The 26,019-nt window shown below is 33.9% G+C and overlaps 3 protein-coding genes, 1 long non-coding RNA gene and 3 pseudogenes across 9 annotated transcripts; 5 read left to right on the forward strand and 2 right to left on the reverse strand.

Annotated features, from left to right (window-relative positions):
* Positions 1-98: 98 nt before the first annotated feature.
* Positions 99-1,450, forward strand: LOC111275097 (ethylene-responsive transcription factor ERF091-like; annotated as a pseudogene).
* A 1,583-nt stretch (positions 1,451-3,033) lies between these two features.
* On the reverse strand, positions 3,034-5,294 carry LOC149514138 (uncharacterized). Its single transcript, XR_016329359.1, has 3 exons — positions 3,605-5,294; positions 3,444-3,515; positions 3,034-3,333 (listed from the first exon to the last, which is right to left on the reverse strand). It is a non-coding gene; the product is annotated as an uncharacterized LOC149514138 (long non-coding RNA).
* A 644-nt stretch (positions 5,295-5,938) lies between these two features.
* On the forward strand, positions 5,939-6,582 carry LOC111289661 (putative calcium-binding protein CML16 pseudogene; annotated as a pseudogene).
* A 942-nt stretch (positions 6,583-7,524) lies between these two features.
* LOC111284645 (protein Dr1 homolog) lies at positions 7,525-11,807 on the forward strand. 6 transcript variants are annotated; one of them, XM_022873477.2, is made up of 6 exons: positions 7,525-7,961; positions 8,091-8,123; positions 9,454-9,543; positions 10,281-10,375; positions 10,967-11,035; positions 11,413-11,807. In XM_022873477.2, exons 3-6 carry the CDS (start codon positions 9,459-9,461, stop codon positions 11,572-11,574), a joined length of 411 nt encoding a protein of 136 aa, XP_022729212.1. In that variant the 5' UTR covers positions 7,525-7,961; positions 8,091-8,123; positions 9,454-9,458; the 3' UTR covers positions 11,575-11,807. The 6 variants fall into 6 exon arrangements, with proteins under 6 accessions (XP_022729212.1, XP_022729182.1, XP_089602804.1 ...); XM_022873447.2 differs by having other exon boundaries at positions 7,790-7,961; positions 8,060-8,123; XM_089746678.1 differs by having other exon boundaries at positions 7,796-7,961; positions 11,416-11,807.
* A 662-nt stretch (positions 11,808-12,469) lies between these two features.
* LOC111284634 (protein MIZU-KUSSEI 1) lies at positions 12,470-13,695 on the forward strand. The gene has a single exon (XM_089746677.1). The coding sequence runs from the start codon at positions 12,605-12,607 to the stop codon at positions 13,355-13,357; it is 753 nt and encodes a 250-aa protein (XP_089602803.1). The 5' UTR covers positions 12,470-12,604; the 3' UTR covers positions 13,358-13,695.
* A 3,915-nt stretch (positions 13,696-17,610) lies between these two features.
* Positions 17,611-24,430, forward strand: LOC111284662 (ATP-dependent RNA helicase HAS1-like). Its single transcript, XM_022873490.2, has 12 exons — positions 17,611-18,177; positions 18,706-18,891; positions 19,700-19,885; positions 20,465-20,548; positions 21,473-21,517; positions 21,730-21,801; positions 21,893-22,192; positions 22,986-23,024; positions 23,126-23,230; positions 23,476-23,544; positions 23,630-23,755; positions 23,954-24,430. Exons 1-12 carry the CDS (start codon positions 17,740-17,742, stop codon positions 24,128-24,130), a joined length of 1,827 nt encoding a protein of 608 aa, XP_022729225.2. The 5' UTR covers positions 17,611-17,739; the 3' UTR covers positions 24,131-24,430.
* Positions 24,431-24,856: 426 nt separating this feature from the next.
* On the reverse strand, positions 24,857-25,473 carry LOC111289667 (early nodulin-like protein 6 pseudogene; annotated as a pseudogene).
* Positions 25,474-26,019: the final 546 nt, after the last annotated feature.

The following is a 26,019-nucleotide window of genomic DNA, read 5'->3' on the forward strand; positions in this document are numbered from 1 at the left end:
AATTTTAGAACGAAGACATTATTGAGTTTAGAAAGGTGCATCACATATATATGTAACTAACCCTAGCTTTACTGTAATCAAACTGTCATTGCCCCATATGATTCATGAAAATGATAATGTTGGTTTTCCCATTTTCTTTCAGGGTTTTATTCTTTGTCCAATTGTGTATAATATTGATCTGCTAAAGTTGTTTCTTTCTAATGTAGTCCTAATCATGAGATTTATTTATATATCTAATTCAAATCTACCCAATATATAAGTCCAGAAGGATGCCAACAATCTTACAAGTTGATGATGCCAAATATACCATTCATTCATGTCCCTCCAAAGTCCAAGCAGCAGTCAAAATTATACATGTTTACTTAATAATTATCAACAAATTCTCTATCTGTCATCCTGCTAAACTAATTCAAATAGAGGCTGCTTTGGTTATTCAGCGATGATTGTAGGAATCTAGTGTTTTCAGTACTTGTACTTTTGCTCATTATTTATAGTGTTTTTTTATCACAAATATCAAACAGACAATCAACATGCCATTAATTCCTACTCTCTTTTGCTAAGCCCTAGCCCTTTCTCCTTCTGTCATGGACAGTATGGATAGCTCAAGAACTATGCCGTGTCAATCTGATCAAGCCCTTGCAAAAACCATAACTCAATACCAGTACTTGAAACAGAAAGCTTTCATGAAGATGGTGAGAAAAGAAGCAAGAAGCTTACAAAAAGAGGAAACAACAAGAATGGAAGAAGATACCTTGGGGTGAGACAAAGACCGTCAGGTAGATGGGTAGCTGAGATCAAGGACTCTTTGCGGAAGCTGAGGCTATGGCTAGGGACTTTTGATGGAGCAGAAGATGCTGCCTTGGCTTATGATAGCGCAGCCAGGCTTTTGCGAGGAACGAATGCAAAGACTAACTTTCAGTATCATGGGGTAACGAATACCTATGAAGAAAACTGCAATCTACTTGGAAAGAATCCGAGGCTTTATAAACTTCTTCAGCTTATAATTATGAAGAACCATGCAAGATCAACATCTCTCAAACCCATTAATGGAGTTCCTTGGATAAATCAAAATACAGGAAATGAAGTCGATCCTATCTATTTTGATACACTTGTTGAAGAAACTATATTTTGTACTTCAACTTCAGATCATGATGAGGGTAGTAATAACAAGCATTGCCAGCTCTCACTCGGCAGTTCTAAGGTTTATTCTTCTGTTGTTGTAGCTCCTTCCTTTTGTACTTCTTTAGATTAAGGAGGAGCAGAGGAAAAAAATTGTGAAGATGCCTAAAAACTTGAATCTCAAGGGTTTCTTTTTTGTTTTCCCTTCATCCAAATCAGTTGAAGATTGCCTTGTTTGAAAGAAGATTGTCATGTTGTAATAGGGGTGAAGCGGATAGGATTGAATCAAACGATTCAATTATTTTAGGTAATGCATAATATTTTAAAATTTTAAAATTTAATCAGAATCTAAATCCATTTTTTTTTAAACCGAATTCTTTTGAACTAAATTTACTAGTTTGATTGATTCATTTGATTCATGGATTTTTGACAATTAATATTACACAACCCTTATCATATGCATATATATGCTTAGGACTACTTGGAGAAAATTAGTATTAGGGGTAATTTTAGATTGAAAGAACATTTTAACTATTCTCTCTCGTTCAAAATTGTCAACAAATAATTAAAAATATTTTAAAATTTTGAATTTATCTGATATATCAAATTAATTTGTTTCAATCACAGTCACGTCATCGCTCACTCTTTAAATCTTTTACCTTTCGCATCCTCTAAATATTATCTAGTCATTTGACTTTTCTTCTAATTTTTTCTTTATATTTTTCCATACTTCCTCTTCTTCCCTCTCTCTCTTTTGCTATTTCAAGATTTCACCCATAGCTCGACACCAACAATTAGTATTACACAACCCTTATTATACTAGCTGTTTTCAAGAATTATCAATGTTGGAAGTGAACATGTTTGGAGGAAAAATTGAAATGGCTGCACAATGCAAAAGCGGCCAGGTTGCACCCCATGCTAGTTGCTGTTGCTGAATTACCAAACAATACATGTATCTTTTCATAACAAATGACTGCCTTACACTCATCTTTATATATGATACATTATTCATGCATGTAAAATGTAAATGTAAATGGCTTGCCAAAAATCATCATATGGTTTTGGTATGATCTTGTAATTCATCTTGAACAAGGTAACAGCACATTGCAAAGAAACATTTTGATATTCTGATAAAAAAAACTTTTTTTTTAAGAAAAATTTAAAAATAAATAAGTTACTTAATTTTTTAGATAATGAGTCGATAACTTAAAAAATAATGATTACAGATCGTATAGATGATTTTAATAGAAGTTCATCACCGGACTCAACCCAAGATAGGTTGAAAAAAAATTCTTTCTCATCTTTGCTCAGTTCATTGGGGAAGCTATACAGCTAGCATAGTCGCAAGAATAATGCCAATTTGCAGTCATTTTCATTGGAGGAATGTACACCTAATCAAGTCACGACATTTGTAGCCGCCATCAGCCAGCTCCCAGCGCCCTGAATCCATTTGGAATTGCATTATCGTCACGTTCAATGTCAGTTGAATTTTGATCCTGGGATACCATTTTGTTTTACAGTTCTTAAAACCAGGATACCAGTTTTCTACAGCCTTTGTTTCGGATCAAATGAGATCTCATCTGCCTCAAGAAGTCAAATCCTATATACAGTAACCAAGAATTGCCAACAAAACAAAGTTGCGTGGAAGATGGAAGTCCTCACGTGGTAGTTTCTCTTTAATACCCAAACAAACAATAGAAAACGACATTTGCGGACCAAGGGCCATTGTGGCCCAATGGTCCAATCACGAAAGGCAGGCGCGCAACACAGTCCCAAACTCAAGCTTAGACAAATGGCATTTGGAAAATGAATCAAGAGCCCATTTCCTTTACCCCACAACCAGACCAAACAAAAAAGGGAGAATAAGAAAATAGTAAAACAAAGGAATCAGTCACACCCTATAGACAGCTTAAAGAAAAAGAACTTTTCTTTTTCCATTAGAATGACAGGAAAATATCAAGTACAATGGGTGCAACAATTTTCAACCTAACAACAAAGAATATGATACAAACAAACAACAGAATAGAATATCCTCAGCTGCCTTTTGTTCCCTAGGATTCTTTCAATTTTTGGAGCTCATATTTATGCTCCCATAACCAAACTTTTTGGTTGGTTCTTGGTGCCACTAGTCACCAGAAGACTAGGGAAAAATGGGATTTGATACCAGATTCCATTTGTTCACATGAAAATAGCAAATCTTTCACAACTTGGTACCTGTAATTGTAATTTTCCCTCACTTTCAGCAGCAATGAGAAGGTATGTCCTCCCACTTGGAAACTTCATTCCAGAATATGTAACCTTTAAAGAAAGAAACTTTTGCTTACCTGCTCAAGGAAAATGGCGCATAAATGGCTGCAACTTAGTTCCTATTATTACCACCATGTAAAGTTCCACAACTGCAAAAATACATGTTCTTGTGTTAAAATGACCAATCTTCAAATACCTGTAAGGCCGTAACCTAGAAGGAACTGCATGGGAGTCTTACCGGCATTGGGACCATGGACAGAATCTCATGTCATAGAAACTTCAGTCATCAACAGAATTCTTTCAGCATTATGAACTTTCAGAACGGCAAACACCAAGTCATTATCTAAACATTGCTAATCCAAAAACCACGATGAATGTAGGTAAAATGAACAATCAATCAATCATTGCAGCAAATGGCAAAACATCCAAGGGGAAAGCACCATTGATTTCCATCTTGAACTTAACAATAAATGACATGCTGAAAAGCATTATGGATTACTGATACAAATTCAAGCAGAAAACAAAACAACAGGAAACTGCAAGTGTTTGAAAGGTTGAACCTTGTTCAACATAAATACTAACAAAACATTATAATATCAAAAGAAAACATGAATCCATGCCCAGTTTTGAACTCTACATTTACCACATATGAACAATCATAATCTGGAAACAACAACTGACCAAGAACAAGAACATTATTCATTAATTTCCATAACAAGTAATCACTGAAAACGTAAATGAATTTCATTAAGGGGTATAAAAAAAGGGAAATCCCAAGCCAATGTTAAAATTAACATAATCAACAAAATTATTTTAGAAACAAATTACCAATTAACAAGGAAATCAAAAGGCAAGGAGCTCATTCACCATCAATTTACTTCCTACCAACACATAAATAAAAACAACAAACATAAAACAGCTTTGAGAATAAGAACAACTTAAAAACAGTGACTGAACATTTGTAATCTTTATTTGAAAAATAATCAGTAACCAGGTTGAGTCCACAACTGATACTCAAGAAGGAAGCCCCTTCTGCTTCACTGCAACCACCTAAGATTACGCCATCAATTATTAGTAACATCTTAAAAAATGGCAAAAGGTCAAAAAAAAAAAATCTCGAACAAAAATTCAATAATCATTTAAACTCAACATTTTATTACAATCAATTAAATCCTAAGTTTTCTATTTCAAATCAGCCCTTAAACATTTATTTTTATCTCAATTGAGCCCTTGAGTAGATGAAAATCAATGTTAATAGTTAACTAATTTTCGTTGATTATAATAAAATGATAAGAATTTAAATGATTATTGAACTTTTATTGGAACGGTTTAGGCTAAAAGAAAAAATATTTTAAGAACTATCATAAAACTAAAAAAATTTTGTTTAAAATATCTCATCAACCAACGAACAGAGAAATTTTTAATAATTATTATAAAACTGAAAAAAATACTTTTTTTTTCTAAAAAAAAAAATTAAAGAGATAGTTAAGGCGCTGGATGCAGAGGTTTATCGATCGATTCATGTATTTGTGTTATTCTCACAACAAAATTCCCAGGAAGAGATCGATGAACCGCTGCCTCCAGTGTCTTTACTAAATTTTCCTTTCTCGCAGACCAAAAAAAAAAAAAAGAGAGTTCAAATTCAACAGATCTAAACAAATTCAACGAAAATTAAAAAAAAAATCCAATGTATTTATTGAATAAATACAAATCTACAAAATATCATTAAAAAAAAAAAAAAAGAGAGCTGAACCAGAAAAAAAATTCAAATGCAGTGCGCCGTTGCCGTACAGATGAACACTGACTTCGTTTTTTGTTATAGAAACTGTTTTTTTTTTTTTTTTTTTTTTATGGTGGATTTACGATTTTTTTCAGTGTAAAAAAAATGAGAGAGGCTTTCATGGATTTACGATGTTAATCATTGGAGTGAAGTGGGCCAACGTGAGAAGGGAAGGAGCATTTGAAAAGCCATGATAGCAAATTAGGATAATGACGTGTCTTATTAGGATACTCAACACTAACAACTGCAGTTAACCAAATCATGAATTGAAAAATATTTTATTTTCATATGATTAGAAATTTACACTACATAAAAAAAATTACATTGTTAATTTTTTTTAAAGATATTGTATTCTTGTAGAATATAAAAATAAAAAAATTATAAATATTAAAATTTAAAATTATTAAATATTGATACGATCCAATCTATCATTGAAAATCTATTCCAAACTTGATAGATAATTTTTTTATATATAAAATTTTTTTTTTTTATTAAAACGGTTTTTAAAAAATCTCGAATAAAACCATTTGTCATTGTCTCAACAAACGAAGCACAGATCTCTGCGACAAAAATTTTTTTTCTTAACCTGACATGTATGTAACAAAAGAGCAAAACTAAATCCACCGATGGTAAGGTTTCTATTTTTAATGCCACCCCAAAAATCAAATTTAAACCTCACACTTATAACAAAATTAACCAAAGAAATCAACACATCATCCTCTCCCAAAATGAAAAACCCAAACATTTCTTTCATAGCTTCTTCTCCCTCCATTGTCATGATCAATGTTCCTTCATTAAGACATTAAGATTAATTTTTTTGTTTGGTTTTGTAGTGTATTTTGGTTAATGTGCTAGGAAACAGTGCATAGAAAAATGGTGGCATTAGGAGAGGATCAACTGGATCAAATGAAGGAAATTTTCGCAAGGTTTGACATGGATTCGGATGGCAGCCTGACGATTCTAGAGCTGGCGGCGCTGCTAAGGTCGATAGGACTCAAGCCATCGGGTGATCAAATCCATGTCCTGTTAGCCAACATGGACTCTAATGGCAATGGAACGGTGGAATTTGATGAACTAGCCAATGCCATATTGCCTGACATGAATGAAGAGATATTGGTAAACCAGGACGTACTCATGGAGGTTTTTCAGTTGTTTGATCGTGATGGCAATGGCTACATCACCGCGGCGGAGCTAGCTGGCTGCATGGCCAAAATGGGGCAGCCATTGACATATAGAGAGCTAACGGAGATGATCAAAGAGGCTGATGCTGATGGAGATGGTGTCATTAGCTTCAATGAATTTTCTTCTGCAATGGCAAAGTCAGCCACGGAATTTCTAGGCATTTCTTTGCCATCATAACCAATAATATTTGTGTTTATGTTAGGTTATTAATCATTTTGTTATTCAGTCTTTTATTTTTCTTCTGGATTAATCTGTGAATCAACCCATGCATTATCTAACTTTTCATGATTTGGAAAAAGAAAGGATTGAAAGGATTCGGGGAATATCATCTAGTAAGAATTTTATAAATGATTTTTTATTTACATATTTATTTGGGTTTTAATAAAAGTTTGATTTTTTTTTTTAATTTCAAACATTTATGTGAGCAAGTTTATATTCGTGACAAATTAAAATTCATATCTGGCACAAAAAATCAATTAAAGTTGTTCATTTAGACACATTATTATAATTAATATTTTGTTATCATGGTCAACGATTATGTTAGTCAATTTAATGAAAATTTAGTAACATTATATAAGTATATGATTAATCGTATAAAAATTTGTATAAAAATTTAATTTTTTAAAATTATTATATAAGGATTAGGGTTCAAATTTTATATAAGTATATGATTAATCTTATAATTTGATATTTTCTAAATAATTTTACTCTTTTAGTTATATCTGATAATATAAAATGTTACATAATGATATGATATGAATATGATATAAAAATAAAATATAAAAATAACATAATTTAAAATTATAACAATAATTATATATGAGTTTAATAAAATAAAAAAATATCTTTTATATTTTTGTATTGATATGAATTATGATACATAATTTTTATATAAAATATAATATAAATATATAAATTTTAATTTTTTATATGATAAAAAACATAAATCATCATATTTATTAATTATATCATAATCTTCACAGTAACCTATGGGAAGGAGTGCCTTGAATCTTGGGCTCAGCCTGAAAGATGTCGTTCCTCAAAACCCAAGGCCCTTGTATTTGATCCAAGTCCAAGGGCTTACGTCACTTTTTTGGGTTGGTTTTAACGAGTAAGGATTGGCTTTGTTAATTTTTGTCTTTATGCGCAATTACTCGTCAGTCGTCACTAGATTCATCTGTCCTCTCTTATTTCTTGCCTTAATTGGCATTTTTGTCGAACACCTATATAAACAAAGTTTATTTTCCCCGTCGATCAAAAACGAACAAAACAAGGGAAAAAAAATTAAAGTGTTAGTGAAGGTCACGATCCTGCACGCGCTAAAAAACTAAGTGTGAAGCACGCACCAACCACCAGATGCTCTTTTTGCGCGTATCTTTAAGGCGATTAGACTAAGCGCGTGCGTTTTAACAGCACCACCTGAATGTCTGTTTTTTTTTTTTTTTTGCCCTAATCGACTGCGATCGAGAGCTCCCTCTCTTATCGTGAAGCGCCATGAACTTCTCTGATAACTCAATAAATCAACCATGTCCTTCCTCTTGATCTCCTCCTCGACTCGGATCACGAATCGCTTGACTCGTTTAGTGTTTTTCCGTCCGTAATATACCCCTCCAACGTTTGACTCAGTAACTCGGTGAGTCCACCCCCCCCCCCCCCCCCGATTTCCTCACTCGCACGTTTTAGATCTGTTTATTCGCTTTTGGATTTGGATTTTTTATTTTTGCTTTGAAGAATTAAAAGATGGAGCCAATGGATATCGTAGGCAAGTCGAAGGAGGACGCTTCCCTTCCCAAAGGTAATTTTTTATTTCCTCAGTTTTTTGGGCCTAATTTCCGTTTTATTTATGTTTTAATCGTTCGTTCGATTGATTATATCTAAAATTTTCTCTCCTTTTCGTTTATTTGATTTTCTTGTGTTCTAAATTTGTGAATTTTAAGACTTGAATTTGCTACTTCTTTTTTCTGCTATAAAATTAGCTAATAATGATAAATCTTAACACTTTTGTTGCTCAATTTAGGGTTTTGGATTTTCTCTTCAACTTATGCTTTGAATTAGCAAATAACTTAATAAGTTGCCATTTAAAGCTTTTTTTTCCCCCAAAGTATGCTACCAAAGGGTGAAAGTCCGCAGAAAATTCAATTCGATGAGATTAGGCGGGTATGATGAGATGAATATGAGAAAATGTCATGAGTTACAAAAAGAAAATACGGATTGCTATAAATATGATATATATATATATATATATATATATACATACATATATATATATATATCAATATGAATTTTATATTATATTAGGGATATGATTTCAATATGATAATAATATAATAATGGGTTGCCTGGGACTTGAACCCGGAGCTAGTCGGATGGGGTAGATAATTTCCTTGTTAAAATGAAATAGGTAAAGAATAAAAAATCCCTCCTCAAACCGTGTTTGCATACTTGTGTAGGGCGTCCTTCATTTTGTGAAGGATAAATTTGTGTTCAAACTTAGTTTTATATTTGACTAATTTTCTATTGTGAGAAAATTTTGGGCTTTTCAGGAGGAGTTGTCTATCTGAATGCTTTGTCTGACTACAGTTTTTAAAAAATGTTTGTTGATTGTTATATATTTTGTTTTTAAACTTCAAAAGAGGTTCTGGTCAAGAGCTTCCATGTGAGGGATTCATGCTGCTGGTTGAGGACTCCGACAGCTTTGAGGATGGATGATTAAGTTTGTTTTGGAAAGGAATTGATTTCAGTGGGCATCATTCAGTTGAGAAAGGGTTGAAGTGTTTTGACAATTGTAGTCAGAGTAGTTGATGTCTTTGCTTTAGCTGATAAACTTTTGTAACATGGTGAAATGGAGTTTAGGAGCTAATAATCAGGCTGTAATATTTTAAACACTTTACATGCTTCACTTTTGACACTGTTTTTCTTTTGCTTTTCATTGGTATAAAGAGAAGGGGGTTATCAAATTTTTATGTTGAACTACCAAAACCCTTCGTCTTGTGCATGCAAATTGTAGTAAAGAAATTTCCATATCATTGTGTGCTCATGGCTTTTCTCCTAAATAATCTAGCAGTGGTTTAATTTCAATTTGTTTAATTTCTTTGTGATGCAAATATTTTTTTCCCTTTTTGCAGCAACTATGACCAAAATTATAAAGGAGATGTTACCCCCAGATGTACGTGTTGCAAGAGATGCTCAAGATCTTTTGATTGAGTGTTGTGTAGGTGAGATAATAAGCTCAATCTTCTCTTTTCTGTCATTATGAATTTAATATTACACACTTCCACTCGGTCTCTATGTCCTCCACATGTTGTTTTGATTGTTGACTTGTCAAATTTCTTTATGTGATTTTTATATAGCTGAGTTGTTGACGTTTGTGTTAGTTATTTTGACCAGCTTGACTAAAATGCTTGATGCCTGACTTCTTTCTGTCACTTACTGCCAAGAGTTTTTAAAGCTCCCCTTTCTTTGACCATGAATGCCTTTTGTTACTTTGGTATACCTTGAACTCTAAATGATCTATTTTGCTAGGAGAAAGATTTCTTTCCACCTTTCTGTTTGGTTTTACGACTCCCATGGATGAGCTGCAATTAACTCTCTACTCCAATGATTTTAATTAAAATGTTAGAATAAAAAGATGGATGATATGCTTTTCAAAAATGTGTGAAATAGGAATATGGTATCTATTATTTTGGATTTTTAAGTGGTTTGTAAACCTGAGTTGAGATTCGTATAATTGGTAATTGGTCTCATATGGTTATACTCCCAGTATTTGTTGTGTCATTGAAGATTTGGGTGGAAAATTTTTGTTTGGTAGAATGTTGTTTGGCTAGTTTATCGACCATCTATATTCCCTTGCAATTTTTTACATCATTGGATTTTTACTTTCTCTAACTAGAATGTAATTGATGGTTTAACTTCATATTTCTTATAATTGATTAAAACTTTAATCCTCTTGCAGAGTTTATTAATCTTATTTCATCAGAGTCCAATGAAGTTTGTAATAGAGTGGAGAAACGAACAATAGCACCTGAGCATGTACTCAAGGCTTTAGAGGTTGGTCTTTCATCAACCTACTTTCACGCTTTAATTGGGTTATTTATTTGTTTTCATTTTGTTTGTCTACTTCTCTTTGCTTTACTAGGATTGAAAAAGTAATGCCTTGAATAAGACCTTCGCATATGCTGTTATGGTCCAGCAGTGTTTTTATGCTTCTGGGCACTTAGCCTGCTTCCGATCTTAAGTAAATACAGTCAGAATTTTAAACAACCACTTTTAAAGTAAGAACTCAAGCACCATGTGGATATATTATCTTTATTTAATCCAGCTATCAAGTGTCTAAGGATACTTTTATGGGCATGTCAAGATATGCCTTTACTAGCCCTCTTTCCATTTTAAAGATAGGGTCTTAAATATGTTCTTCTACATGGTTCTTTTTCCTCACCACTCTGTGAAGTAGTAGGGGTAGCTTTTAAGCACTGGAGATTTCTGATGCTAACGGTTATCCATTTTTTGACATTGGTTACGAATGTGCGCTCTACTGCCTTACATTTCTTCTAATGGTTCCATGTTTTATTTTTAAGAATGCTGAAAAGACTTACATGTGATTTCACGACAAGATTATCATATATGCACGTGTTTTTTCAGGTTCTTGGGTTTGGAGAGTACATTGAAGAGGTATATGCTGCATATGAGCAACACAAGATCGAGACCATGGTAATTGTTTGTCTTCTTGCTCCTTCTTTGCATTTAGCATTCCGCATGTTAATCTTCCGGAAACTGAATTGTGGTTTCTTGAAAACGAGATTTCCCAACTCATTTTATCTCTCTCCCCCTTCACTTTCTTTTCATTGACCTTTTTTTCCACAAAATTGCATTACTATAGGCATATAGTTTTTTTCCTGGTGATTGACCAAGAAATTGGTAATCCTGTGCTACTCCTTTCTGTTGGAATCTTGTATTTTATTAATTCTTTTGGCCATATAACCGATTTATCAAAACAATACAAATTCAATACTACATTTTGAATTTGATTCGGTAACAGAAGCATATCCCAACAGATTCACTGATGGTATTCTTAAAATGCATTTCAGCAGGACTCTTTGAAAGGCGGCAAATGGAGCAATGGAGCAGAAATGACTGAGGAAGAAGCAGTAGCTGAGCAGCAGAGAATGTTTGCTGAGGCACGCGCGAGAATGAACGGTGGGGCTGTTGCCCCCAAGCAACCAGATGCTGAACCAAGTTTAGAGAGCTAACCATTTAGACTTGTTTTCTTTTACCATAGGCAAGCATCCTTGACTCTTCCATTCTTGTTTCCAAGTTCTAATCCCATATATTATGTACAAAAGGCCATTGGTTAGTGCACTCGCCTATGTGGATATCTGTAACTTAATGTAATTAGTGAGAGTTTGTTCGATTCCATCTATGCCCAAACCTTGATTTGTACTTACTTTGTGAATATAATAGTAGTAGTATTTGACTTGAAATATCTGTAAGACTGCAACCATGCCCTGATTGCTGTTCTGAGTACGAATTCCTAAACCCCAACTGCAAAATGAAGTCATGTAGGATATATACTTGGGTAGAGTGGCCCACCAAGATAGTGACGTGTCAATTCCTGTCAAGACATTCAAAACTGGTAATGTTTGTGAGGTCCCACAGACAATGAGGTGTCAGTTCCTTGGTTGGTGATTGTTGTTGACTATTCACCCAACGCTAGGGGATGAGAATTCACTCTTCAGGTGCCGAGGCCAACATAGCCCAGGTGCTCGTTTTCGCTACAAGACAGTGGGCTTTCGAACAAATGAACGATGTGCTGTGGCTTTTGGCTTTTGGCTTGTGGCTTGTGGCTTGTGACGCTGCTTATGGCATCGGTTCTGCTTTGTGGCTTTGTCTGCCATCCCCTTTGCTGCTTTTGGATTCAAGTCAAAAGAGTCAGTCAAGCAAAATCCTTCTCTCTCTACCCCACAAGAAAGTGAAATAACACACATATTGTCCCCTCAGATTCTTATTAAATTTATATGGATTTTTTGTATATTTTTTATTACATGTTCAAAATTATGGTCCGATTGACAATCTCTTTCTCTCTCCGCTGCCTCAAGCAGCTTGTGGGGCAGCGTATGTTTCTTTTGTCAGGATTCTCTTGCAGTACACCAAAGAATTGAATGGGAAGCCCCACAAATCAGTAATAAGAAACCAGAATTTCTTACTCTCTCTTCGCACCATCTTTAAGAGAGTTATCCTCCCCCCTCTTAATTTTGTTTCTCCCTTCACAACTAGCCAGTTATGGCAAGAACCCATCAAGACAGCTCCTCCAAAAGACACTTCCACTGGACTAAAAAGGTTGGAACTGAAGATGATGATGAAGCTCCAACCTTCAACTCCTCTTCAAACACCAATGAAGAAGACAAGAAGGAAAATCTCAAGGCCCATATTGCTATGCCAACACCAAGGAAGAAGCTTCCAGCAGTTGCCGTTGCCAGGCTTCGATCTGTTCTTACAGCTTTTGGAAAGAACCGTTCAAACCTGCCCTTTGGTCTTGGACACCGAGTGGTAGGCACTCTTTTTGGTTATAGGCGTGGCCATGTTCACTTTGCTTTTCAGAAAGATCCCAATTCCCCACCAGCTTTCCTTGTTGAACTTGCTACACCAATTAGTGGATTGGTTCGAGAAATGGCGTCCGAGTTGGTCAGGATTGCTCTGGAGTGTGATAAAGAGAAAGAAGAAGAGAAAAGAGCTGTGAGATTACTGGAAGAGCCTGTATGGAGAACTTATTGCAATGGAAAGAAATGTGGTTTTGCAACAAGGAGGGAATGTGGTGCTAAAGAATGGAAGATTCTGAAAGCTGTGGAACCAATTTCCATGGGAGCAGGGGTTTTGCCAGGGAGTGGAGATGAGGCTGGTGCTGATGGTGAACTTATGTATATGAGGGCTAAGTTCGAAAGAATTGTTGGGTCCAGAGATTCTGAAGCTTTCTATATGATGAATCCTGATAGCAATGGAGCTCCTGAACTTAGTATTTATTTGCTTAGAGTTTGAAGTTGCCACTTGCCATGGAAGGTCTGAGCTACCTTCCTTTTCTGTGCTTTTTTACTTTTAAGGGGTATACCACTGATAATTTGTCTTACTCTTTTAGAGCAATGGAAATGGAGCTCTAGTTTCTCTCCAAAGGTTTTTTTCTTTTTTTTTTTTTTGAGAGAAATTGGAAGGTGTTTTACTTTTTATGGTATGTTCTGTTACTTTAGGTGGAGGGGGCAATACATTATAGCATGAAGATGGTAGGTGGGGGTTCCTGAAAGTGCATATGTATAGTTTTCTTCTTGAATCTTGAGACATTGAGCCTTGTGCAATCAATGATTATCTTTGCATTTTTGGTACATTTCATTTTCTTTTATGTGTTAAAACTGCCCAACTCACTTGGAAATTTTCTTTTGACAAAGTATCTGACCCTTCTTGAGGGGAACATTGTTAACTTATAAAATTATAGCTTCTGGTTTGTGATTTCTTTCCTTTCCTTCTACTATTTTTTCTTCTTCGCAACCTTACCTTTCTCCTAATGGCACTTTCCAACTTTACAATATATGCAACATTTTTTTAGCAGTAAAAGGTTTTTAAGTTTTGTTTAATATTTTTTTTTTCAAATTGATTCAACTAATAAATTGATTTATATTAGAATTAACAAATTTATAAAAAAGTTATCTTTTTATATTCTCTTTATAAATTTGAATTAGACAATCAAAAGAAGAACACATTCTGTTTATCACTTGAACCAAGCATCCATTGGTTTAAATTTTCTTTCCCACTTGAATCAACCATCCTTTAATTTGATGCAACATTCCAGACCTCAACTCTGGATGGATTTAGAATTTAACTATATTAGTGTTTTTTTTTTTAAATAAAGAATATGAGTGGTAAATTTTGAATCTTGTGTTTCAAACACTTGAATTCTAAATCATATATTTGAGTGAAACTTGCTTTTACTTTTAGCTTTAAGAGCATAAAAAATTAGTATCTGTTATGTTCTTTTAGAGTAGTATTGCTTTATTCCTATTTTCCTACCTTTAAGAAAAACAACTTACACATATTCATATGTACGTTAAGAAGCTAACTTTGTATGGCTCCATTACTGCCAATGCAATTTCATGATGAAACTCTACCAAGCAATTCTTAACTTTGAGCAAATGGAAAATGCAAACAGCCATTAATTTATATGGTCAGAGAGCTAAACCTTTTATTAGTTTATCTCATTAAATTTTTTATGCTTCATTTGGACACATGATAAGAGAGATTTTCCATCATATTTGAATGCTATTTTGATTGAACTCTTAAAAATTTAATCATAGATCGATACTTTCGAAAAGGACACGTCCAAATACACCCTTTTGTGTTTAATTTGTGCCATAAATGATTGGTACACAGTTTTATTCTGGTGGATTATGCAAACGATTGTTCATGATTTATCTTGGGGATTTTCTCTCTTACTCATGGGAAAAAAGGTTCATCAATGACAAGTTCAATGTCTTTCACTTCCTTTTCCTGTTTAGTTATGATTCTTTGACAATTGCATAAGGTTATACATGTATACATTTAGCCATACATAGATAAATTCTTTGAAAATTCAGCATTTGGTCTAAAGGTGAAAGATATCACAGATTCCAAATCATTGCTTTTGGTGCACAATTTTGTGCGGATTGATCCCAAGAAATTTATTAAAGCCTAATCATAGAAGTCATCAAAAGCAAACTATTTTACAATAATAAAAAATTTCCCAACTCCTGACAGAAGAATGACTTTTTTCCCTATATGTTGACTGCTTTTCACTTTTGATTTCCTGCCGGTTCTTACAAACTTTCACTGTTTCATGTTCCACAGATAGTGACCTGTTGTGTTCACCTCTCAAAGTACATCCGTCCTCAACAAAGTTAGTTTACTTGAATCATCTCAAATGGCATTTTCTTGACATGGGTAATAGTTTGAAATTACCGACATGATTGATTGAATTGGTAAGGTTCGAATGCTTTGCTTACTTAGATTCAATTCTCACTGTCAGCCAAGTCTGTTCTGATCCTGAGAAATCTTCCCTGATCCTAAACTTTTTGGGATAAAAAAAATTGGTTTGAAATAGAAAGCGAGATGGCAAAACTCTTTAGGATCTGTGCCATGTCCACCCTTCTCTTAGTTTCATGGCTTTCATATCATCTCAAATGGCATTTTTACCTTAGCAGATAATTCTTGACATGGGTAGTTTTATCAAGATACAAATGGTTTGAAATCACCAACAAGATTGATTGAGTTGATAAGGTTCGAATGCTTCGTTTACTTAATTCAAATCTAGCTGTCAGGCTCTGATTACCCTGATTTTTTGGATAAAAAAAAAGGTTTGAAATAGAAGGGGAGATGGCAAAACCCTTTAGGATCTGTGCCATGTCCACCCCTCTCTTAGTTTCATGGCTTTCATATCCTCTCTCACAGCAAGAAAGGAAGTAAAAGAAAAGGAGGATGAATTCATCTTTTCAATAGGATGTGGGTTACAGCTAGGACAGAAAACAAACCCGTTGAGATCAAGATGCACAGAAATCGAGATATGGTGTTTTGTTTTGTTTTGTTTGATCATCTACTCATCATTCTGCAAACCCAAAAGATTCAAAAGTTGGTTGCTGCTTTGCTGCCTTTAATAGTTAGGCCACTCGGCTTTTCTTTGCTTTGCTTTACACCATTATTGCATAATTGAATGCAGACTTTCTGGCTTAAAAGGTTGCCCCCATTGCACATTTCTAAAGGACTGCAGGCTGTATAATAAATCCAACTTGATCTCTAGCTTTCCATTATTTTCGTTTAGTTATCTCCAAATGGCTACTTTTCCGAAGAAAATGATAGATTGAAGCATATGAAAAAGGAATTATAAAATCATATTCAGGCTTGTAGTTTTCAAGTGCCAAGACAAGTATTTCACAAAGAAAGTCCTGTATGCAATGAAGAGCAGACACTTTCCGTCACTTTCTGGAGAAAAAGATCAGATAATATGTCCATATATATGGGGAAAAGCACGACAATAATGTCCCAATGGCATTTCCAAGCTGCTTACTTGAAAAACAATGTTTGCAGATAAAACAAAATTAGTGGTGGGAAAGATAATCAAAATCATGAACTCAACGAATTCCTATGTGAGATTCATACATTGTTAACGTGTTGTTTTCCAAGTCTGTGTGGACATGAGATTTTCATTACACATTAAGGAACAAAAAGTTTCATGACATGACATTCATTTCCTATTTCTTATGATGTTGCCTTGTTTTTTAGGCCACATCATGACATTCTGATGTAAGTTTTGGACAGTTTAACTGAATCTAAGCATTCGGTTTAAGTGTATGTATCATTTACTGATCAAATAACTAAAATTAAAGTTATCAGGAAGCAAAGTGATCAATCTTCCAGGGAACGGCCCCAAACAAAGACCTAGTGAAGCACATAAAACCCAGGATGGAAATGCAATGATGCACCATGGTTGGTTTTGCAATTGAATGTCTGAAATTTTCATCTAATTATGTAAATTAGAGTACAAGTGTAATCTGATATATACATTGAGTATTCAGGTGTGATGCACCTGACAGCAAATAATAATTGATTCGAAATATGCCACCAAGGGATGAGAAAAAAATTAAAAAAATCAGAAATCAATTCAAAATTAAAGTATTTGCTTCAGCTCATTTTTTTTTATTCAGTTCGAATTAAGTTCGAATATTAAATGTATATATTGAGTTTGAGTTAGATTTTAGACTTGGATGTGAGAAACAAAAAAAAAATTAAAATAAACCGAATTATATATTTTTAAAATTTTTATAAAATAAAAATATTATTTTATATATAAATCTATTTAAACATATTAAAATTCTTATTAAAATAATATATAAAAAATTTAAAATTTAAAAATTGATGAATCGAACTAATAAAATTCAATTTAAATCGAATCGGTTTCAAAAGATGATCAGTTCAGATTCGGGTTGAATTTTAAAATTTATAATTTATGCATTATCTGAAAAAACCAAACCGAAACCAATATGAATCGTTATCAACATTTGATTTTATAAGATTTTGTTTTTATAATTTTTTAAAATAATAAATAAAAATAAAAAATTAGGTGCCATCAGCAAGCCCAGGCCCATTACAAATGGGCCTTTTATAAGCCCAAAAATCCAGAAATATTTGGTAGTAGGAAAAGAAGGCCTTCTAAAAGCCCAACTTTTAATCCAGGCTCTACAATAGAAAATCTCTTACGTCAACTCGCTCGAGTTAGTCCACTACCAACTCACTACACACTCAATGGACTAGGGTTTAAGGATTAAAATCGCTGCAAACAGACAAAACCCTAGAAGCTATAACCTGAAAAAAATTTGGCTAGCGTTAGCTTGGATTCATCAGCAATGGTGGTAGCGGAAGGGGAAAACCCTAATTTTTCTTTAGAAGAGAGTAAGAAGAAGAGGAAGCGAAAGGGAAACAGAGCTAAGAAATCAAGGCACCAAAACCCTGATAAAAACACTGATAGAGAAGAAGAAGAAGAATTTGAAGAAGAGAAACACGAGGAAGATGAAGCAGAAGTTAGAGGAGTTGAAATTGATGAGCAAAAGAAGAAGAAGAAGAAAAATAAGAGGGTGAACGGTGAAGATGATAAGAAACGAGAGGAACAGGAAAAAGATGAAGAAGACGAAGAAGAAGAAGAAAAAGGAGACAAGGAAGAGATAAAAGAGAAAGTGAAGTGTGGGGGAAGTGGGATAATGAGCACTGAGTCATTTGAGTCTTTGGGACTATCTGAACCTACTTTTAAGGCTATTAAAGAAATGGGTTTTCAGTATATGACTCAGGTATACATTTTTTCACTTATGTTTTTGTTCAATTATTTGTGTAACTAATTTTGTTTCGAATTCGCTTGTTTGATTTTATACATGTGTACTTTATAGTTGGTTTAGTTCAATTGAGAGTTCAATGACACAGGATTGCATATATGAAACAAGCCATGGAATAGAGTGGAAATTTTTCTAAAGGGGGCCGTTGAATATCTGTTGTTGTTCTATGTAGCTTTTAACCTTAGGCCAATGAGTCTGAAAAAGAAAACAAGGCATCTATTAATAATGTTTTTCTACATTGGATGCTATGCTAAAATTTTCTAATATCTGTTTTTCCTGTTTCCTGTAAGTTTGTTCAAATACGGTCTACCTCTGGTTTTGGAGTTTTGTACAGGGAATAAATATACTTTTTGTTGTAAGTTTGATGTTTTTATGCTATACATGAAGCTGGTGTTGAAGTATACAGCACTATTTTTATTTTCATGTGGTTAATTTATGTGAGACTTATAAGTTTCTTACAATTGACCTGTCAAACTAAAAATGCAGATTCAAGCCAGAGCAATTCCACCACTTATGATTGGCAAAGATGTTCTTGGGGCAGCAAGGACGGGTTCTGGGAAAACCCTTGCTTTCTTGGTACCTGCTGTTGAGTTGTTATATAATGTTCGCTTCACTCCTCGCAATGGAACAGGTGTTATCGTCATTTGTCCCACAAGGGAGCTTGCCATTCAGGTAAAGGTCTTGAAACCCTTTTTCACTGTTGGTACTGTCAAATTTTTCTCTGAGTTAAAACTTGCTTTTTCTTTTCCTGTAATTTCAATGGAGTTTTCATTAGTGCCATGGTGAAATCTGTCCTATTCTGAAATATAACTTAGATAAAAGCTTGCTTCAGTATTATGCTGCCTATTGCAAATGCCAAGTGTCTTGAGTGAGAAGTTCACTCTTTGAAAATCTAAAGATGCTTTTGTCTGCAAACATATTATATTTTTATTTGAATTTAACCTTAATTTAAAACAGTCTAGGTTGATGTAGGAGCACCTTCATGCATTTGTATCATTTTCTCAATGTATTAACAAAGTTAGGATACTAATTGCAATGTGAATTAATTAATTTATCACTATGAAAAGAAAAAGAAAAGAGCAAAGATGAAAATAAGTTCTCAAGAAAAGGATGCAGCTAACCTTTTTTTTTTAGTAGATATGCTGTATGGAGTTATGGACAATAAGTTGATAAATCCCTTATTTGGCAGATGCTTACTGTTAAATAATTAGGGATTTCTAATGGCTATTTTTATGGTATAAATATTTGTAATTTCTTATAGTTTTGATTGTTCTTCTATTCTTAATAGCATGATACATCTGCACCTAACCTCTTGAATGGGAATAAAAATCTTAAAACAAGGGAGTTGTTTTTGTTTCTTTTTTCTTTCTTTTAAAGTTGACAGAATCAATTGCTTTGGTTTAAATTTTGACTATATATTACACCTTAATATTTCAATGATTTTATTCACTAATAGCAATGTAACCTGCAAACTTTTCAGACTCATGCGGTAGCAAAGGATCTTCTCAAATACCACTCTCAGACCCTTGGATTGGTTATTGGTGGTTCAGCCAGAAGGGGAGAAGCAGAGCGGATTGTGAAGGGAGTAAATTTATTAGTGGCTACTCCTGGTCGCCTACTTGACCATCTTCAACATACGAAGGGATTCATTTATAAAAATTTGAAGGTAAGATTAAAATTTCTTAACCTTGTTTGTAATATGATTCACTTTTTCTTTGGCTAATATGGTAGTTTGTATAGTCATTTTGCTTAGAATGTATTTTACTTAGACTCAATTTCCTGATTTTAAGTTTTTCTTGTGCGTGTCCTCACCTATTGGAGACTGTACTATTAACCAGAAGTAATTACATTGAGTACTTGGTATTTTCATGATGTCTCTTTTAGTACTTAGAAGTATGTTGTCTCTTAAAGATACTAATTTCATTAGATGCAACAGATATGTGATGTAACTGGCATCACCATACTATTTTTTTTTTCATCTTTAGCTAATGAAATGAAACATGTTTTATTTGTCCCCTCTTACGGGGGTTGTGTTATACTTTATAAACCTACCAGAGATTACCTTGATTGAAATGTATTTCACTGATGACAGATTGACCTCATATTATTATTATTTTTTTATGTATAATGATCAAACTTTGATGATAGACCGACTAGAATTTGCATTATTGCATTTTTTTTGAAGGATAACTGGATGAGCAAGTGATTTTCTTTATTTTAATCATGAATTTCTGTAAATTTTCAGTGTCTCATGATTGATGAAGCTGACAGGATATTGGAAGCAAATTTTGAGGAAGAAATGAAGCAAATTATTAAGTATCTTCCTAAGGTGACGTTTTCAGTCATTTATGTTTGTTGATTGGAATGATGTCAGGAAATTATGATTTTGGATTTTGTCATTTAATCCATCTCTAGTACTTCTGAAATGAAATGGGTGGTAACCAAAATAGTGGCAATAACATTTCTTTATTGATATCGTAGAGGTATGTTAGGGTCTTTAGATTAGATGTTAGAATATATTCTCTGAGGTAGTATATGACTGGGATTAGAAAGCTTAGCTTTCTGAAGGCTATGTTCATTTGGTCAACTAACTTAAGAACAGGCATGAACTGTGTTGCATTAACCAGGTTTTGTCAACTTGTGATGCATCTTTTGCAAAGAGAAATAGACTTCTTTTCCTCTAGTTATTTTTCGGGAATAAATGAAGCAAAGAATGAAGCTTCTAAAAGGGCGAATCCATGTTGGCCATTTATGTTGTTGATTATGAAGTTACTTGTGTCTGTTGTGATTTTTATGATGTCATCCCAAGGGCATTTCTTGGAAATTATGTGGAGGATCCAAAATAATTAGTGTAATGTTCTTTAATAACTTGAAAGGGGTATGCTAGTGCTCTTTAAATTGAATGTTAGAATATATTTTGCAAGAGTAATTTATACTAGGGATTAACAGACTCTGCTTTATAAAAAATGTTTGTAAGCTCTGTAATATATATATATATATATATATAGTTGTAATTGCAACCCAGGAGGAATAAATCATTTTGAAAATATTAGTAAGCTCAATCAAGCATTCCACCACTCTCACAAAAGATTCTAGGAGATTGCTTTTATGACAACTTTAAACCAAGATCAATGCCACTTGCTTCTCCAATAGAAGCTTTATGCTTATGTTACCTTTTGCAGTTATACACAAGTATTAGATGTGGTAACTTGTAAGGTGTTTAGAGCTTTCTAAATTCCTACTTGATGTGCAGGAAAACAGGCAAGCTGCTCTATTTTCAGCTACCCAAACTAAGAAGGTTTGTCCTTCACTCTCATGTTTATTGACTATTTTTCTAACTTAAGGTTAATTGATAGTCATATGTATGCCAGCTTTCTTCGGAAAATTGTTTGGCAAGCTTATTTTCTCGTGCATGAAAAATTTGAAACTTTTTTCTTCCTTTTCTTTTTGGAGTGAAATTTTTATATTATTTATGTGACTATTTATTGTGACTATCCCCTACATCTGCAGGTCAAGGACCTTGCCCGCTTGTCATTTCAGTCAACTCCTATTTATATTGATGTAGATGATGGGAGAAAGAAGGTAGACACATAGTAGGAATTTAAATATATGCATACACTGTCAAGTGCACTAGTGGCTTATCTTTTGACTTAATAAGGCACTCTAATTGTAGGTCACAAATGAAGGGCTTCAGCAAGGCTATTGTGTTGTGCATAGTTCCAAGAGATTTATCCTTTTATATTCATTTTTGAAGAGGAACCTGTCCAAGAAAGTGATGGTCTTTTTCTCTTCATGCAACTCAGTCAAGTTTCATGCAGAACTTCTTAGATATATTCATGTGGATTGCTTTGATATTCATGGAAAGCAAAAGCAGCAAAAGCGGACAACCACCTTCTTTGACTTTTGCAAAGCAGAAAAGGGCATTCTGCTCTGCACTGATGTTGCTGCGCGTGGACTTGACATTCCTGCTGTGGTATGTGTCTTTGTTTAACTTGGTTGCCGGTGAGGGAGCATGTCACCTACAATTACTGCAGTGCAATTAACCAATTATAATTCAGCATTGCATAGGATCCATAAAAAAATTATGTGGAGCCCACACTTTTAAGTGGTGGACCCCTACATAATTCTTTGTTGTGATTAGCTAATTGCAGGATTGTAATAAAATGAATTGTAGGGGAAATGCTCCTTGCCTGTGGTGGCAGTTATCTATTTATGATATTCTATTGCTGTTTCTGCTCATTGTTGGAACAGTGGTACCTTAATGTGTATATATGTGGTCCAAGTGCAAACATCTATACATTTTCCATACCTGTAATTGGTATGATCATATATAAAAATGCATAATGCATTAGCATCTTGTGCAAGGTCAGGAAATTCATGCTACTTAAAAAATGAAAATGATATTCTCCCACAATGCATATAAACTGGTTAAGTTCACTTGACAATTCTGCTTACACTGCATTCCTGGGTTGCTGTTGACTATGTTTAAATCCGGTTATAACTGGTTTTTTATTGTTTTTATAATTTTTATGTTGTAGAAATTCATGTAGAGTCACAATGAAGTGGCAGATAGTAGCACCAAAAGGGAAACAGGGGAGAAAAATGGAAAACTTGGCTTCAGCTTTGAAGCCTGTCTACATGAATGCTATGGTTAATTGAATTATTAAAAAGAAAAGAGTGGACATAGTTGGAATAGTTGCTGCAATAATTGTTTGGCATGGAATCATTTTGACTGAAGCTTTTTGTTTTCTATTTTCTGTGTGTAGGATTGGATTGTGCAGTATGATCCTCCTGACGAACCCAAGGTGGATGCTCCTTATATGTGTATATGTATATTGCTATTCTTGTATCTTGCTATTTTGTCATCCATGTTGAGTAAATAGTGGCTTGGGAATGTTGTTTTCAGGAATATATTCATAGGTTTGGTCGAACTGCCCGTGGGGAAGGTGCAAAAGGAAATGCTTTGCTTTTCCTGATCCCAGAGGAACTTCAGTTTCTTCGCTATCTAAAGGTGCATTATTTCTGCTGAATGGCTTTCTTTACTTGAAGAGAAAGAAAGTGGGGCAGGGGGAATGGAGTAAAAGCAGTTATCATTAAAAAACTTTGAGCAATCAAAGTTAAAGAACTGATTATTAGGATGGACTTAAATGCTTTAGCAAGGGGTTGGAATATTAAAAACAAGATTGCTTGAAAGTGGTGGTCAGTTAAAGAACTAATTCTAATTTGTTTCTTTGTTCACTATATTTATAATGGCAGGCTGCAAAAGTTCCCGTTAAGGAATATGAGTTTGATGAGAAAAAGCTGGCGAATATGCAGTCTCATCTGGTAACCTTTTGCTTCTTTGTTCAATATAGTTTCTTGAAATAACAAAGTATGGAGGAGCTTAGAGTGTCTACTTGGAATGATGCAGGAGAAGTTGGTGGCAAACAACTATTATCTAAACAAGTCAGCTAAAGATGCATATCGATCCTACATTTTAGCCTACAATTCACACTCGATGAAAGATATCTTTAATGTGCATCGCCTTGATCTGCAGGTACAATCATTCTTCTGGCATTCTAAAATGTAGATCTCTATTCTGTGCATCTGTTTGTGCAACGTGTTTGAATCTAAATCGATCATTAACTGGTGATAGAATATCTTGACAGTGAAATTGTTGTTTGTGATTAAATCTTGTAAATAACTAGGTGTATTAAGTTGACCGACAAGAAATGGAAATTTTTTTTTTGAGCAGGCCGTCGCAGCTTCCTTCTGCTTTTCATGCCCTCCGAAGGTGAATCTGGATATAGACAGCAATGCATCCAAATTTAGAAAGAAAATGCAAAAAGTTGAAGGAAACAATTTTAGTGAAAGCAACCCTTATGGGAGGCAGAGAAGTGAAGATGATAAACGGCAATTTGTAAGGTATTAGCTAAAGTATCATTCAAAAGCCATTTATAAGGTATTAGCAGAAGCTGTGTTGGTGAAGCCTCTTGCATGGTTCTGCAACAATTTTGCATTTGTACCATTTTTTTCTTGAAAAAAAAAGAGTTTGGAATCAGCTCTGAATTATGATAGCATTATTAGGCTTTCACGAGTCTTATAAGTTGAACATGAACATAGATTATTGGTTCTAAAATGAATCACTGTTTACTCAAAATAGTATGTAAGTTCTGTGTTATTCTTGCTTAATAATTCCATCATTAATTCTCTCAAGGAAATTATTCTTTCAGTCTCACAATCTAATGATTTTATATGTTGAAAAGATTTTGATAGATCTGGCAATATATCCGTATCTATTTATTAAAACACATGTAAAATATGAAAATTATTTGTATTACAGTTTGTCATATACAAAATATATATTTATTTTTATCAAATTTATATATAATTTTTATTAAAATTTTAAATTATTGTTTTTATTTTTTTTTTATATCTTTTCATCCTGTCATGTTTAAAGTGTAGAGTTTAATTTTGCATGAACTTTTTGTTAAATGTTTAGCTCTAGTGTTAAGGAACGAGTTTTGAGATCAGTGTTTACTCTTTGTATTTGAAAAAAAAAAAAAGCACAAAAAGTCTGATAAATCACGAATCCTAGCAATCACATAATCAAAATGAAACAGAAAAATAAATGTAGACTGGCAAATGCAAAAGAGAATTACATTAAAAAGCTAGCAAAAGCTGATGTCAGCAGTAGCGCAAGGGTTGAAGAAGTAACAGCAGCAACCCCAACTGCACCATTGTTCTTATTCTCCGGTGTATTGGTCGTGCTGTTCATGTTCTGGGACTGTTCCGGTGGAGTTGCTGGCTCCAACACCTTGATGATCATCTTCTGCCCTTTCTGGCAGTGCCCGGTTACCCCACTGATGAAATAGAACAAACTAGGTCGGTCCAACTTGTAGACTGTGTCACCATTGTTAGAGAAGAACTGAGGATGATCAGAGGGCTGGCACTTGTCATACTCCTCTTGTGTCACCACCAACACCGAGTCTTTCTTATACTTAAAATCTAAAACAGGATTTTAAAAAAAAAAACAGCATTAAAGCAAACAAAATAAACAAGTTGGAAAAGACAGGAAATTTTATAGTACTAATACTCACGGATAGTGTCATTAACCTTGAACCTGTTACTGGATGCCCAGTTGTTGTACATTTTATTGTCATGCTTCGGTACAATCCAGCCATTATCTCCATTAACTTCGAATTCAGCACAAATTGCAATGTAAAAGTGGATCAAGAAAGAGAAAATGAGAACCTTGCTGGAAGGAGAAGCCATTGTTGTTTTGGCAAGTGTGGGTAGGATCAGAAATCATGAGGGAGGGTACTTGGGGTAGGCTTAAATGGAAGTGAAAATTTTGAAGTTAGTTATCCGAGTCAGAAAAAATTGGAGACAGAGAAGTGGGAGAGATAGTGGATTGTTGGTTGTAACCGTGGAGTTGAGGTCCAGTAAAATCTTTGACTTGGTAAGTATGATTAACCATTTTTCAGTAATCAGGTAAAATGATCTAGTGTAGCATTGAAAACGTTTCAAAATGTCTCCAAATTTTATGCTTTTTTCCCCTTGAACATGTTTGTTAGGAATATCTATGAAAAATTGTTGGCCAGATTTTTTTATATAAAAAAATTTGTTTTGAAATTTGAATCTTAATTTACTTATTAAATGTTATAATTGTTATAAATAAGCTAAATTAAATCTTTTGAAATTAAAGTTAGAATTTGACCATTATGAATTGGTAGAAACTGAAAAAGAGCTTCGAGGTTTTGCTCAAAATCGACAATGAGATCCAAAATTTCCTGATTTTCCTATACTGGTGAGATAATT

Source organism: Durio zibethinus, chromosome 17 (assembly GCF_047325235.1).
Source record: "Durio zibethinus cultivar Kanyao isolate XHJ-2024 chromosome 17, ASM4732523v1, whole genome shotgun sequence".
In the NCBI taxonomy this organism is placed as follows: domain Eukaryota; kingdom Viridiplantae; phylum Streptophyta; class Magnoliopsida; order Malvales; family Malvaceae; genus Durio; species Durio zibethinus.